The sequence below is a fragment of the Physella acuta genome, unplaced genomic scaffold (genome assembly GCF_028476545.2).
Source record: "Physella acuta isolate Inbredline_101_S28 unplaced genomic scaffold, ASM2847654v3 ptg000511l, whole genome shotgun sequence".
NCBI lineage: Eukaryota > Metazoa > Mollusca > Gastropoda > Physidae > Physella > Physella acuta.
The window spans coordinates 1,081,987-1,099,136 of record NW_026732030.1 but is presented as its reverse complement, the minus strand read 5'-3'; the positions used below and the strand labels follow the sequence as shown (position 1 = coordinate 1,099,136).

The 17,150-nt window shown below is 40.1% G+C and overlaps 1 protein-coding gene across 2 annotated transcripts; it reads left to right on the top strand.

Annotated features, from left to right (window-relative positions):
• Positions 1 to 351: 351 nt before the first annotated feature.
• On the top strand, positions 352 to 17,011 carry LOC131944854 (neo-calmodulin-like). Of its 2 annotated transcripts, none has more exons than XM_059305713.1 (4): positions 352 to 501; positions 7,894 to 8,066; positions 8,705 to 8,793; positions 16,383 to 17,011. In XM_059305713.1, exons 2-4 carry the CDS (start codon positions 7,926 to 7,928, stop codon positions 16,579 to 16,581), a joined length of 429 nt encoding a protein of 142 aa, XP_059161696.1. In that variant the 5' UTR covers positions 352 to 501; positions 7,894 to 7,925; the 3' UTR covers positions 16,582 to 17,011. The 2 variants fall into 2 exon arrangements, with proteins under 2 accessions (XP_059161696.1, XP_059161695.1); XM_059305712.1 differs by lacking the exon at positions 352 to 501 and adding an exon at positions 1,270 to 1,431.
• Positions 17,012 to 17,150: the final 139 nt, after the last annotated feature.

Sequence of the window (17,150 nt, the reverse complement as noted above, 5' to 3'; positions counted from 1 at the left end):
ACGTAACGTGTGATACGGGCGTATGCTACATTATGGAACAAAAAACAATAATACAACCATAAAAATTCGAATATAAATCATAATATCTTGCTTCTACAGTCGCGTCACAAGAAAAAAACATTTTAATGTTTAAATTCGGTTACTATGCAGAAAAACGATCACGAAAAATATCAGTACGTTTGTGTTTAATTTATGTTATAATATTTTAAAAATACATATAGATCTACGGATCTACGAGTTTATAAAAATAGCTATTTATTTCTTATAAAATGGGGCAGAAATTCCGAACCGGTCACCCTAGTATCGAAAAACGCCAATACTCGACATCGCTGCACGCAAAAATTGCCTCGAATATCGAGTATTACCGTATTTAGTCGACGGGAGGAATTTTTTTTACCTGTTCCGTGTTATTCTATCACAGGTAGAGGCCGTCTTAGCTATTACATTCCATTGACAAACCAAAGCACTAAGACGACACAACCGTCACCTGCCTGCCTACAGGTAAGTTCTGTCTAACTTCTATCACCTCAACTTTTATTTTCCTATAAAACTAGTTTGAGCTTTTAAGTGTGGCATTTGCTTTTTAAAGCGACAAACTGAGTTTAATTAGCTGTTTAGTGTAGTAATATAATATAAATAATGTTGAAGTTTTGTGGTGTATTTAAAATGTAGAAGTCACGCAAGACGTGTGCTATTTAATTTTAAATCCAGCGCTGTTACTTTACCTTGACATACATAGCTACACAGAATAAACCACTTAATATATGTATACACATACATAGAGACCCCTCCCCACATACACACCTTATATATATATATATATATATATATATATATATATATATATATATATATATATATATATATATATATATATATATATATATATATATATATATATATATATATGGAGGTATGTTTACTTGTGTGTTTATTACTTCTGCTTTCTATTATAGTTTACATTGTAGTGTATCCGTATTCACGTACACCATACTTATAGTATTTATGCATTATTTACCCCAAGTTTTTTTTTCATGAACCCAAACTCTCCCTCAACCCCCCCCCCCCCCCTCCCCGCCCGTGATATTATTAGTATCTAATTATTCTCATGGTTGACCTGAGAACCTTCGTATTTACATATTTGTGCTGATTAGTCCAAACCAACCAGTGCAAAACTGGATGGTGAACCTTCGCTAATGAGTAGTATTAATTAAGCTGATGAGAAGTCAAACGCGTGTCCCTACTCTACAAACACACACGGTCTACGGCCAGTGACGTCTATTGACAACACTCAGCTTCTCCGTTAAGTTTGTGCGTGCTTTCAAACGGACATAGACCATTTAAGGGAGGTAAACAGCAAGGCTTTTGTTAAGTGTTGGTTTATAAACCCATCCATTCAAGTCAGCGGTTCTCAAACTGGTTCAGCCATGTGTAAGTACCAACAATGTTCGGGAAATTTGACCAAAAAATTCCGAGTTGAGTAAAATCATCAGCAGTAGGAAACGAAAACAATTTTCTCACGCAGAGGGTGTGAAGCCGGTGACAGTTTAATTTATTCCATACAAAAATGTGTGTTTAGCAAGTACGTGTGACTTTTAAAACTAAGGAAGGTTCTTATGTTGGCTCATTCATGTTGTATTTCCATCGGGCTGGAGGCTTCTTGGAGGCTTCTTCCTTCTCTGACCCACCTATCTTTTTAATAAAATATCACACGCGATATATATATATATATATATATATATATATATATATATATATATATATATATATATATATATATATACTTGCTTTGTAGGTAAATATATTTTAAAATAGCAATACATAATTCAGGGGTTCCCAACCCCGTGCCCGCGGGCGCCATGACGCCCGCCGAACGATTCGTATGTGCCCGCCTCTCACTATTCGAAAGAGACAGAATTTTTTTCATAAACATTATTGAAAGGTTGAAGGGGATGAAAATCGAAAGTTTGAGGGGGGGGGGGTGCTAATCGAAAATGTGAGGGGGGGTGCAAATCGAAAGTTTGAGGGCGGGGGTGCAAATCGAAAATTTGAGGGGGGGGGGGGTGCAAATCGAAAGTTTGAGGGGGGGGATGCAAATCGAAAGTTTTGTCCCCGGGTGACGGGGAGGGTCGCTACGCCTCTGGAAGGAGTTTGTCGATTTAAAATAGGTGGTGCCCGCCACCCTACCGATATTTTAGAATGTGCTCTAGAGTAAAAAAAGGTTGGGAACCCCTGACATAATTCGTTGGAAAGCATTTCGTTATCTTGTGTACTTCAAACTTATAGTATAAAAGCCAAACACCGATTTCCAGGCATCTATACACGCCAGGAACATACAGTGACGAGTTTTTAAAATCTTACACGTACGGTGAGGGTATCACAAGTGACAAGTGAGATCACACATTTCTACCTTCATGTTTAACGTCACAATAATCTGATTGGCTGAGTGTAGGACCCCAGCACTGGTTGCGTGTAGGACCCAAAACGGCTACTAAAGTTTAAGGAAAAGTTTTTCTCTCTATTGTGTGTTTAGTGCAAACACAGATGTCAGTGTAATGTGAAGTGGGCCAGAATAGGATCCTTTAGACCAGCGTTTCACCAAGTTGGGGTTGACTACCAATAGCATTATACAATCAGGGAGTGGGGGTGGGAGAGGATTGAATAGAAAGTTTACCTATAGGGGGGTGGAAATTAAGTTTTTAAATATCTCAATGTGTTATTGGGAGGTGGGGGGAGGGTATAGACCTGTAAGCGCTACCCAAATAGGAAAGTGAGATTAGATGTTACAACAATACTTCTCAACTCGATACCAGTTTTCTGTGATCTTTACGCGGGTAGAACAGGGTCTGTAGGAGGCAAACATTTTGAGAATCCCTGGCTTTAGCCACCTGTCAGTGTAGACCTGGATACCGGAAGTAAATATTGTCACAGTCCTACACACATACACACACATACACATTACATTTTGCTCTTATTTTACTGTGTCATTCAGCTGACACAATGAAATATCTACGCATTAAAGTTAAAACGTGATCATGTTTTTAAAGTTAACAAAACTTAGTGCAAAGTTCCTGTTGTCTTAAATTAACTTTGTCTAGTGGGGGTCTATCACCTGCAGTCGTAAACAGTACAAAAAACACTTCTCCTTAGTGTCCGGGTATTTTTTACTTCGTCTATTGTGTGTGTTAAAACGTTGGAGGGAGGGTGGGGGGTAGGTAGGGGTTAAACCTCGAACCTGTGCAAGATATTTGTGACCTAATACCTGGGGTTAACTATTGATGTAAATGTATGTATATTGTATATCAGCCGAGATTGGCTTAAAGTGAATTACCGCTTTTGATAATATACTGTATCCCTCCCTTCCCCCCCCCCCCCCGTCCACAACACTACACATTTTACACAAACTTTACGTTAACTTGATTAACGTGTGTTAAAATAGCTAAGAATTTAACAATGCAGGGATTATAATATTTTTATTGTACAAGTAATTTAAAATCCTGTAGAGCCATTGAAAAGAAATTTTTTTTTTAAGAAAATGATCGTTCCAGTTGAGGTAATCACAAAAAGCCTGAAAAACCTCTCCCCTAAGCAGTATATAGTTAGCCCCATCAAGACAAGCGCTGACACAGCTAAGGTTGTAGAGGAACATTTGAATCCTGTGTTAGGGGCTGCTACAGAAAACAGAGATCTTATCTTGGTTTAGCCAGCAAGTAGATCTAGGTTTGTTGTGACGCCCTGGTTGTGTTGAATTCTGTGTCTGCTGTAGTAGTCACAGGCAGTGGCGTTAGCAGGGTTTTTAAGGTGGGGTAGGAGATTAAATATACACAAGGATATCTATACGGATGTACATATATAATGATATGTATGTATATATTAGTATGTATAGATGATTTGAAACTGGGTAAAGTTAATGATAAAATTATAAATCTGGATGAAAGCTACTTGTGATTGTGTGGGTGAGTTAGTGTGTGAAGGTGTAGAGCGGTGATCTATGAAGTCGTTCACAGAGCGCTGAATCAAACTTTATTTCACAGGTATGGATTAGAGAGTAAACATTGTTTATAAACATTCCCCTCCAACACTTAATTGTTTTTTTTTTTAAAACTTGGAACGAAAGTTATATTTAGAAATATAATCTTTAATCAGCATATGAATCTCGAATGGAATTTTTAAAATGAGTAAAAAGAAGAAACATGCCACAGTTTGACCAACACACTATTCTTTAGCTTACCAAACGTAGCTGGTAGCTGTGAGTTGTGTGTTAGATTTTAAGATAGTGTGTGGATCTCACACTCATAGAGTCGTTCTTCAACATGTTACCTGATGACTACGTACACTTTACCTTGACTGCATATATATATATATATATATATATATATATATATATATATATATATATATATATATATATATATATATATATATATATATATATATATAAGCCCGCGAATCAATAAAACAATCAAGTACTGCACGAATTAGTTCACCGCTGTTATGTTGTTGCCATATGTTGCACAAGTCTCACCTTGATTTAATGACCGACCCACGTAGGTTGGTGGGGTGGGGGAGTCGCCCCACGTAGGTTAGAGGGGTGGGGGAGTCGCCCCACGTAGGTTAGAGGGCTGGGGGAGTCGCCCCACGTAGGTTAGAGGGGTGGGGGAGTCGCCCCACGTAGGTTGGTGGGGTGGGGGATAGGTTGGTAGGGTGGGGGAGTTGTGATGAGGTGGGGGAGTCGCCCCGCGTAGGTTGAGGTTGGAGGGGTGGGGGAGTCGCCCCACGTAGGTTGCTGGGGTGGGGGATAGGTTGTTGGGGTGGTGGAGTTGCCCCACTTAGGTTGGAGGGGTGGGGGAGTCGCCCCACGGTGCAGCCAGCGCTGTGAACCTTATCCAGTAGCTGTGGACCGTTTAACTCATCGACCCCTACTCTCCACACCCCGGTCATTAAACACTTGAAACGCTTTGAAATGGGATTTAAAATCACAGCTGGCGAATGTCCTTAATCTTTCCCGTACTTTATCTTAATTGATTAAGAGATGTATCTTAATGTGTCCCCATTTTAGTCTTAATTCGTTCCCACATTTGGTTTTACTTTTTTCCAGGGACGTCCTCCTGACACTCCCATTTCTTCCACCCCCCACCCCCACCCCAAGCAATTCACATTCTATCTACGTTCATTTCAATCCTAAATCATTCATGTATTTGTACTCACTTATTCCAATTATTGTCATCAATCATATATTATATATTTTGTCCTCACTTATTTACTTTAAAGTAGTAAAAAAATGTGTGTGTGGTTGGTATGCAGTTTTTCAAGCCTTAGTTAAGTAATAAGATGTTTGGCATTAATATTGTTTGTTTTTTCAAAGTAAGAAAGTGTGTGTATTATGCACTTGACAAAAGCAGACGTGTATGATTTTAGTCTGCGATACAACAACTTGACGGAACTGTCGGATTCCCCTCGTCCTCCCTACACTACACATTTGCCACTGACATTTGTACATGCTTGCTATAACGCAGCAGCTGTCATCTTTTATTTATACCTCAAACAAAATAAATGTCACAATCGAAACTGTTCAAACCTTCACGTCATAACCGCCAGGCTAATTATCGCACGATCGATCCGATTTTCGATACCGTTTATATCGTTGTAGCTCTTCTTCAGTTTCAGCTCGACGTTTAGTCGTGGAATCGATACCGCGCAGCTCACGATCTGCCATCTCTGAAAGGTCGGGGGGAGTTCAGTGACGTCGTATTGAGTTTTGTTCTGACGTCATTAATGGGAGACAACCTAAGCTTAGAGATAATGCGAGTTTATTATAAGGCTGCTATTTTTAGACACGGCAAGAGAAAATGGTGGGGTATTAAAATAATTAAATCATTATCGCGGCGAAAAAGTAAATTGACGTCTGCTTAAGATTTTCCGTTGTCTATTCGTCGCGTGGAATGGAGTGGGAATAAAATTTTAAAAAGTTAAGCATCAATTAAATCGCTGCACAGACATCTCGCTATATCGGTTATGTGTGGAGTTTTTTTTTTACCTTCAGGGTCCGGCTATTCTAAACGTTTCTAACACGAGCTTAGATGATGAAATATTGATGGCGTTTGGCTGGGGGGGGGGGGGGTGAGTGATGTATCCCTGTCATTCGGGAGGGGGTGAAGTGGGCGTGGCGTGGCGAAAGTTGAGTGCATGTAGGGATATGCCTCGAGTATGTGGCATATGCCCGCTGTGACGGTGTCTAATGAAGTCACGTGATGGCGCCTGATGAAGTCACGATTTTACAGAAAATTAGAATTAAACATAATTGATGCAATTAGAAAAGATTGTTGGGTGTAAGGAATTGTTAAAATACCATTTATGACGTCATATGTGTTAAAGTAATTGTACTTAACTACATTCAGCAGCAGGACATCCCCCCCCCCTTGTATCTGAAAGGGGGGGGGGGTGATGTCCTATACCTAACATTCTTGGCTTAAACCTACCTATACTCTACTCTAACTCTATCCTTGGCTCGTCCCTAGTGTACCATTGGTGAAAGCTTATTACACTCTCAGAGGCGTAGCGACCCCCTTCCCGGCAACCGGGGACAAACTTTCGATTTGCACCCCCCCCCCCCCATCAAGCTTTCGATTTGTACCCCCCCCCCCCTCAAACTTTTGATTTGCACCCCCCTCAACCTTTCAATTTATTATTCCAACCCATTTTGGCGCCCCCTAAGGTCGGCGCCCGGGAACATATGCCCCCTCGCTACGCCTCTGTACACTCTACTCTATCCTTGACTAGTCTCTAGTATATACCATTGGCTAAAGCTTATTACACTTTACTCTATCCTTAACATGTTTTCGTCAACTATCCTTGACTTGGAGACCTTTAGAGATCTAAAGCTTAGAGGTAAAGACCTGTCTTCCATCTTCACTGACCTCGCGACTAGATGTGAACAGGGCCTTAACCCCTAATCTCACATCAACATATTTAACCCTTGAGTCACCCAAATATTGCCGGCCTTCAATCGACGTAGGCGTAGGTCTGCCGGCTTGACCTGCCGGAATGTTTACAACGTAGTCAATCAACCGTGTCACTTGGATGGCTTGTAGGGAGCCAACTGAGCTAATTGCATGTTGCAAGCTGTGACCGATAGATCAGTTGTCACAACATTCCACAACGCCTAAAGATTGCTGTGTTAGTGTACCTATGTGTGTTATGATCGTTGACGCACCTTACTGCACTCACTTAATAACACACAATAAATCACGTTCGGATGTTTTTACTATTTTATTCCACGCCTACGCCTTTTTCCCAAACACGCATACACACACATACAAACACACATAATGATTAAAACAAACATACCGTTTGTATCGGATCACGTTCTCATTTTTTTCACATTGTAAAAAATCATTGAGAAAAACGTCGGGAATGATTGAATACAGCCAATAAATGATTGAATTCAACCAATGAATGCTTGGGTACAACCAATGAATGATTGAATACATCCCAATGCATGATTGGATATAAAGAATAATATTTTGATACAACAAATAAATGATTGAGTACAACTAAAGTAATGATTGAGTACAACTAAAGTAATGATTGGGTACAACTAAAATGATTGGGTACAACCAAGGGAGTGATTGAATACAACTGAAGAAATGATTGAGTAGACCAAAAGGAATGATTGAGTACAGCTAAACAAAAGACTGAGACTAACCGAAGGAATGATTGTGAAGATTAACGACCAATTTAGATGCACGTTCATTGAAATAGAAAGTTACCATAAAAGGGTCGATGAGGGGGCGGGTATCAATTGATGTCCCCCCTCCCGACAACACACGCACACACACACACATACGTACACACGAATCACACACTAAATATCTGACTACTACTATCTTTCAGCGCGACCCAAATACAACCCCGACCTACTGAAGATGGCACCCAAGAGATCTACCCAGCAGTGGGAGGAGCTGTTCAAGAAGTTCGACAAGGACAACAGCGGCACCCTGGACGTGCACGAGCTGAGGAATCTGCTGAGGGCGGGGAACAGTAACATGACGGACACCCAGATCGCGGTGGGTGGGGGGGGGGGGGGGCTGGGGGCTTTGGTTTTAGTTTGAATTTATCTTATTATTTTGCTGTTTCTTTTATTGATTGCTTATACGTTTGAGTTGGATGAACTACCACAATAACCATTGATTAGCTTTAAACTAACTCTAAACGTAACCTAACCTGTAAAATGAGTCTTTACATTAAACAATACTATTTACTGTGAGGCAAGCCAAATGGGAATGTATCTGAACTATCTTAAGACCACATACACCGTGGCGTCACTAGGTCGGGTGTCATCAGGTGCCGTGGCTGAAGGTGGGACACCCCTCCTCCACCCCTCCAACAATTGTGCGTTTTAGATTTGGTGTCACCCCTCCCCTAATATATTTATTATTTTAACTGGATAAAACATTGTTTCAACAGTGAATTTTACGAATTTTCGTCGTGGTGTCACCCCCCTTACTGGTGTCACTCCTAAATGGTGTCACCAGATACGGACCGCGCTCCCCTCACCCTCACCCGCCCTCTGGCGCCATCGCGTATGCATACTACGGCCAACAAAATTAACCCCTTTGAGACCAAATGATAAATTATATAACCGCATATAACTTAAGAGATTATTAAAACGGCATAATCTGAATAAAAGTCTTTTCTCCAACAGGATGCCTTCGTCTACTTTGATGGGCCTCAGGGAGACAGGAGGATAACTCTCGACGAATTCGTCAAGGGACTGAAGAAGTTGGAAGACTTGTAAGTTTTTGCAGTAGTTAACAAGGAATTTAGTCGGTATAAACTAGCGCTAGCAGCCTGTAAGGAGCCTGTATCACATTATTATCACTGCAGCTCTTAACAAACTATTATATACTGGAGCGATAACAATTAAATAAAAGAGAGTTCAGAGGTGTATACTCAAAGATCAAATTAAAGTTGATTATACTATATCAAATTACAATTTTCCCATTTTTCGTTTTTGTCAAGACAAGCGCAGACAATCACTTTAAAAAATAGCTCACAACACCATAATATTGAAGAATTCACTAGATTATTTCCCTTGAAAATTCAAAAGCACTTTTCTTATCAAGATAAAGAATATTTTTTTAAATGTTGACTTGGTGCTCTGAAAAACCATTCGTACTAGGAGAATTATATTGACTTCTAAGAGCATTATTATTGAAGAATTAATTCAATTCCAAGGTTTTAAAATACGGACCACAGTCAGTAAATAACTTAACGCCGACAGTCGCGTTTTCGCGACATACCGATTTAGCGCATAGCATTTGCGCATATGTACATTTATCCTACTGCTGCCGGTCGTTGTGTATTGGGTACATCCAGACAGTTGTATCGGTACCAATGGTCACGTTGTCAAGTCGAAAGTTATGACGTCACACTCTCTTGACTCACGCGCATCTCAATTTTTTTGACTTCGTGAATTCAGCCTACTTACATTGATTATTATTACTAAATAGGTGATCCGTTTTTGCTACAAAAAATACTAATAGCTTTATTATTCATTCTTTTATGTATATAAACAATATAAATCACATATGAGAATAATTTTGAAAGTTATTTGCTAATTACGGTTTGTCGCGTTTTCGCGACATCCGGCAATAAGACATCAAATGGAACTTGGGTGACAAGCAGGTATAACGAAATACGATGCATCGCCAAGCTGTCATTCATTCAAGTATGATTATAAATAAGTAAAGGATTTACAATATAGTCTTCGCCTATATATAAAAGTGCACTTTAGAACGTTACGGTCCATGTGGTAGGTGAAGTAGAGTTCACCTGTTTCATTGACATTGGCATATGGAGAGAGAGCGATGCTTGAATAATGTGATCATGCTGCTGGTTACAATGTAACTTATTTAGCTTTGAAATAGTATTGTATAATATTAGGAGAACATAAAAAACAAAATAGACAACAGGAAGTGAGGTGGTGGACCACTATCCTGGATACCACCAAATAAAGGTCTTCACTGTGACCTTGACAATAATTACATTGAGCATAGACCTACACCTCGTAATAAATACAGTAAGGTTGAGTGCTGACACACATAGCCTTTGCAGTGCTATTGAATAACCACATTAGTGGCATTATACTGGCATTTAGTACCTACAGCAGTGTTATTGAGTACCCACATCTTCAGCACTGAGTACCAACATCAGTGACACTGAGCAACCACAGTTTGAGCAATAAGCACTCACAGCAGTGCTACTGAGTACCCACTGCTAAGGCTGAGTACCTGTATCAACGTTATCGATTACCAACAGCTCCAGCGCTGAGTACCCACAGCAGTGACACCAAGAACCGACTGAAGTAACACTGAGTACCCACAGCTTCAACAGTGAGTACCCACAGCTTCAGCACTCAGTACACATGGCTTCAACACTCAGTACCCACTGTTTCAGCACTGAGTACCTATAGCAGTGGCACTATGTAGCTACAGCACTGTCATTGGTAATCAATATCAGAATCAGTCGAGAACAATAGCCGTAGCACGAATTGGAAACATAGGGTACCATCAACAATAGCAGTGAGTACCCACACCGGTGGCACTGAGTACCCACAGCAGTAACACTAAGTACCCACAGCAGCTGCATTGAGCATGGACGAATATACAATGGCTGAACACTGTCATTTAGGACAGTATTTGTTCACGTGCTTTGTGTGTATAGCAAATATAGGTCAAATGAGAAATATACGTCTTTATTAGTTGACCTTGAATAAGAGTTCACGAAAATTACGTAACCGGGGACAACTAAGGCTCTACACATTGAAGGTAGTCCTTCCATATGTAGTGTATTACTGTAGTGTAGTAGAATTACAACAGCAAGACATCAAAATACCTATTCATAAGAGTTAGTCAGTGAGCAGGTGCAGCAGAGTTATGTAACTCTATGCCTGAGCTAATAAAATATAGTTTTCATGAGTTTTGCAAGTGATTCTACATCTCCTTGCATGTCCGTATGTTTAGTTTGTGAAATTTTATTGTTTGTGCGTGGATATTTAGAGAAACATGTGACAGTAAAAATGTTAAAATGACCCGGACTAAAAAAAAAAAAATTACTGTTTGGTCCATAAGTGCCTGATGTCGCGTTTTCGCGACATACCGTAATTATCATCAAAAATAAGTCAAAATTCAAAAACAACTATATACCTCAAATTCAGTGTCAGCATGATGAGAGAAAATCAGCACAAATAATTTTTTACACGCTTGGAACATAATTCAGGCATTAAGGGGTTAAGAAATGATTTCATTAATGCCAGTATCGTGAGGCATGCAGGCAATTAAATTCATTGTAAAGCTATATGGGGTCATCCATTCACGACGTTACGTTTTATAAAACGATTTTATCACTCACATTTTAAAACTGTAACGTTGTTTATTGTTTTTAATCCTCAGTATCGCCAAGTTATTATAACATCATTTTTATTGTAACATCGCTCCCTATTTATTTTACTTCAGTATATTCTTCTTCGTTCTCAATTATTAGTGTTGAAGCGGATCGAGATTTATCTGCCAGTGGGTTTGAACTCGAGATTTTGTTCGAATTTATCAACCATGAGCTTTTTGCCGACTCGACCACGCCTCCAACGCAATTAAGCGTTACGTGTCAACTGGTTATGCGCCATTGAGGCCGTTGACTCCGATTTCAGCCTGCTTTTCTTGTTGGATTTGCTTCCATAGCCTTTGTTCAACCAAGAACAAACTACAAGGCAGCAGTTGTCTTAATTTTGAAGTTGTCTCTCCTAGAAGAGTGGCTGTCCCCAGCTAACTTCAGTATAACTGTTATTATAATTAGCTGTGACTTTGTTCCCTGATAGTATAAAGCTGTTCCCTGCTAGTATAAAGCTGTTCCCTGCGAGTATAAAACTGTTCCCTGCGAGTATAAAGCTGTTCCCTGCTAGTATATACAGCTGTTCACTGCTCCTATCTTTCAGTATCTCCAAGCTGGCCCAGCTGTTCCCTGCGAGTATAAAGCTGTTCCCTGCTAGTATAAAGCTGTTCCCTGCGAGTATAAAGCTGTTCCCTGCTAGTATAAAGCTGTTCCCTGCTATTATAAAGCTGTTCCCTGCTCCCATCTTTCAGTATCTCTAAGCTGGCCCAGCTGTTCCCTGCTAGTATAAAGCTGTTCCCTGCTAGTATAAAGCTGTTCCCTGCTAGTATAAAACTGTTCCCTGCTAGTATAAAGCTGTTCCCTGTTAGTATAAAGCTGTTCCCTGCTCCTATCTTTCAGTATCTCCAAGCTGACCCAACTGTTCCCTGCTAGTATAAATGTAAGCCCTGCTAGGGGGGGATACCTCAAATCTACCCTTCTAGGCTTAACTAACTTATCTGTCCGGTCAGTGCAACCGTGGTAGAACCCACGGTGGTTAAACCCTAACCTTAGTCTAACTAATAAGCTACTAAAATAAAACAAAAACTTTTAACAATTTAATAAAATTTATTGCATGGAACCCAAAGTTATAAAATAAGAATAGATAAAAACTACCACAAAACAGAACCAAACGAAACAAACTTTTTACATCAAACAAAACATTACGTTTGACCATTTGCTGGTGTTGCGCCGACTTATGATGTCTAGGATGGTCCAGGCCCTGACACACAGAAACCTCCCTTCATCCATTCTCGACATCCAAAAGTCCACACCAAACAAAACACTACGTAAAACCACTACGTACAATACATTACGTAGAACACAATACGTCCACAACAAACTTTTTACACCAAACAAAACAATTCATACATAACAAAACACCCAGCCAAGTTGCACAAGCAACCTCACTGGAAGGGGGGGGGGAAGAGAAAAAGAAAAGGAAAACATAAGAAAAATGCATGGTAATGGCAGATATATACATAAATATATACACAAGTTCAAAATGCTACCTACTACTACTATCTAGCTAAAGCCTCGAGTAAAACTAATCCTTACTATACAATTCTAAAAGCAATTCTCAAAAACAACTAACCACTGTCTAAAGAAGAACTAGCAACTTAAAAATAACGTGTAAACAAATCCATCGTAGAACCAATCTTTCCTACACAAGGAAGCCCGAAGCCATTGGTTTACATAAACAATATCCATATTGATAACATTAAAGTTAACACACTCCGCTAAGGCCCCAATGAAGGCAGACACAAAGCAAGCGATACTCAATACGACGTTGCACGAAACAGCACACACATTAATTTTAAACAACCTAAAACTCGAGGCAACTAAAATATACTAATCTAATTACTGTCTAAAACAACTAACTATTGACTAAGCCAATCCTAGTCAATAACACATCATAAAACAATCAAGTAAATGCACACACGCATTCACACTAGTTTAGGAAACACTCCTAAACACACTGACCTAAACCACGTGGTCCGAAACACACGCCACGGGTTTAGAAAACACCAAAAATACATTTTAATTCAAAATAACAGAATAACACACCACGTGCATACCAGACATGCCGATGCTCACTATCTCGTTTTAGACGAAAATGAAAGAAAACGAGAAACATCGACAGTCGCATTCATACAAATCACATAAAGATAAAGTATAAAAAAACAAATACCTCCACGCGTGAGGTGCGCCCACGCAGAAACCTGACCCGACCTACATCTCGCCGTGGGTCAAAAAGAGGGAGAAAATCGTCCGACCGGTTAATTTATACTGTCCGCTTCGAGCGGAAGGGGGACCCCGTGCTGTTCCCCATTGGACCACCATGCACTCCCAGATTCGCAACAAATAAAATAATACAAAAAAATCCATTCACCCGCTCACATTCACCCCTTTTAAAAATCTTACAGTCCCTGTTAGACAAAAAAATACATATAACAATCTTAAAATAAAACATGCACCCATCTCTTACACCAAGCCTATCAGCTTGAATGCAAGAAAAAAACAATTTCCATTAACATTAATCTTGCGTCTCTGTGCTCTCTAAAAAAAACTCAAGGCACCAAGATAGTGTTCACTTTACTGAGGGCTGATCCGCGCTACTAGTCCTGTCGATCGTTCATCCGGAAGGGCAAGGGGGGAGGGTCAGGCTAGACCCGCCCGCTACTAATGACACGCCGTTGCAACGTCTCATCTGTACACGCATTCTGGTCTTGCGTCACCGTAGGCACACCGGTGGAGCGTCCGCTAGGTTGGTCCGGAGATGGCGCAACCGCCTTGAACCACTGGCTCTCCGACTGTTACCCGCCCCCAATGATCGTGCCTCCGTTTCGACACACCTGTGGGGCGGGTGTCCAGTAGCCCTCTTTGTGGGTCAAGGAATCGACGTCATAGGCCTCTCGTTGGTAGGGAGCGTCCGCTTGGTTGGGCCAGGTGGTGACGCAACCGCCTTGCCCCACTGGCTCTCCGACTGTTACCCGCCCCCAATGATCGTGCCTCCGTTTCGACACACCTGTGGGGCGGGTGTCCAGTAGCCCTCTTTGTGGGTCAAGGAATCGACGTCATAGGCCTCTCGTTGTTCACCGGTCTGCCGTACACACCAGATCCGCGCCACGCCCGTGTGTGTTGTCCAGTCTAGACCACACGAGGCCGCCATCTTCATCACACGCCAGGTCCAGTGCCACACACCGTGCCTTGTCCAGCCACGCACACTGAAGGCTCGTCTCTCCGCCAACCTGACTGGGTGTTTAAACAACAAACAATTCCTACACTAAACAAAAACTAAACACATATGGTTCCATAAAAGGGCCTATCAGAAACAAAAAAATTTAACTAAGCTACACTAGCCCTAGTAAAAAAACAAAAATTTAACTAGACTAAAGCACTGACCCCACTCGTGCTACCAATTTGTAAGCCCTGCTAGGGGGGGATACCTCAAATCTACCCTTCTATGCTTAACTAACTTATCTGTCCGGTCAGTGCAACCGTGGTAGAACCCACGGTGGTTAAACCCTAACCTTAGTCTAACTAATAAGCTACTAAAATAAAACAAAAACTTTTAACAATTTAATAAAATTTATTGCATGGAACCCAAAGTTATAAAATAAGAATAGATAAAAACTACCACAAAACAGAACCAAACGAAACAAACTTTTTACATCAAACAAAACATTACGTTTGACCATTTGCTGGTGTTGCGCCGACTTATGATGTCTAGGATGGTCCAGGCCCTGACACACAGAAACCTCCCTTCATCCATTCTCGACATCCAAAAGTCCACACCAAACAAAACACTACGTAAAACCACTACGTACAATACATTACGTAGAACACAATACGTCCACAACAAACTTTTTACACCAAACAAAACAATTCATACATAACAAAACACCCAGCCAAGTTGCACAAGCAACCTCACTGGAAGGGGGGGGGGGAAGAGAAAAAGAAAAGGAAAACATAAGAAAAATGCATGGTAATGGCAGATATATACATAAATATATACACAAGTTCAAAATGCTACCTACTACTACTATCTAGCTAAAGCCTCGAGTAAAACTAATCCTTACTATACAATTCTAAAAGCAATTCTCAAAAACAACTAACCACTGTCTAAAGAAGAACTAGCAACTTAAAAATAACGTGTAAACAAATCCATCGTAGAACCAATCTTTCCTACACAAGGAAGCCCGAAGCCATTGGTTTACATAAACAATATCCATATTGATAACATTAAAGTTAACACACTCCGCTAAGGCCCCAATGAAGGCAGACACAAAGCAAGCGATACTCAATACGACGTTGCACGAAACAGCACACACATTAATTTTAAACAACCTAAAACTCGAGGCAACTAAAATATACTAATCTAATTACTGTCTAAAACAACTAACTATTGACTAAGCCAATCCTAGTCAATAACACATCATAAAACAATCAAGTAAATGCACACACGCATTCACACTAGTTTAGGAAACACTCCTAAACACACTGACCTAAACCACGTGGTCCGAAACACACGCCACGGGTTTAGAAAACACCAAAAATACATTTTAATTCAAAATAACAGAATAACACACCACGTGCATACCAGACATGCCGATGCTCACTATCTCGTTTTAGACGAAAATGAAAGAAAACGAGAAACATCGACAGTCGCATTCATACAAATCACATAAAGATAAAGTATAAAAAAACAAATACCTCCACGCGTGAGGTGCGCCCACGCAGAAACCTGACCCGACCTACATCTCGCCGTGGGTCAAAAAGAGGGAGAAAATCGTCCGACCGGTTAATTTATACTGTCCGCTTCGAGCGGAAGGGGGACCCCGTGCTGTTCCCCATTGGACCACCATGCACTCCCAGATTCGCAACAAATAAAATAATACAAAAAAATCCATTCACCCGCTCACATAAACCTGTTCCCTGCTCCTATCTTTCAGTATCTCCAAACTGGCCCAGTTGTTCAAACAATACGACTCTGACAACAGCGGGTTCCTGGACAAGAACGAGCTGAGGAAGATTCTAGAAGCATCTGGCCACAAGTTCACCGACCCAGAGGTCAACGAAATCCTCAAGAACGCCGACAAGAGCGGGGACGGGAAGATTTCATTCGAAGAGTTTATGGACGCCTGCACGTAATTCAGCAAGGGTCATTAAAGAAATAATACATCTTTAAATAGTATTCACATTTTCACTTGAAGCTTTTTACCCCATTTTCAATAAAGTATTGTCATTTTTTAAACTTAAATTTAGATTTTAGTTAGATCAAATCACGATTGGCTGCCACTAGTCACGTGGTTATATATAAAATGTTTATTAGTTGTTTTTTTTAATGATGACTGTAGAAAATGGATTAAAAGTTCATTGATTTAATTAATATAATACTTATAACTTCTGAATACATTTAATATTAATGTGTTCCCTTAATTATTACAATAGAATAGTTTTAATTTAAAAATTCATTCCTATCTGGAAATAGTTTACTTAAATTATCGTACATGGTGTATTTTTAGTGTACACAGAGCTTGCTATATAATGTAATGTATAGAAAGCTCAAATTTTTGCTCAATTAATTTTTTCTCCCACATTTTCGACATTTCTTTTTTTTTTCCTCAAATCTCCATCAATGTGTAGAATAATAATAATAATAATAATAATAAAAAGATAAAGTTAGAGTTGTTTTGATTTTTTTCCCACTCTAAATGTTT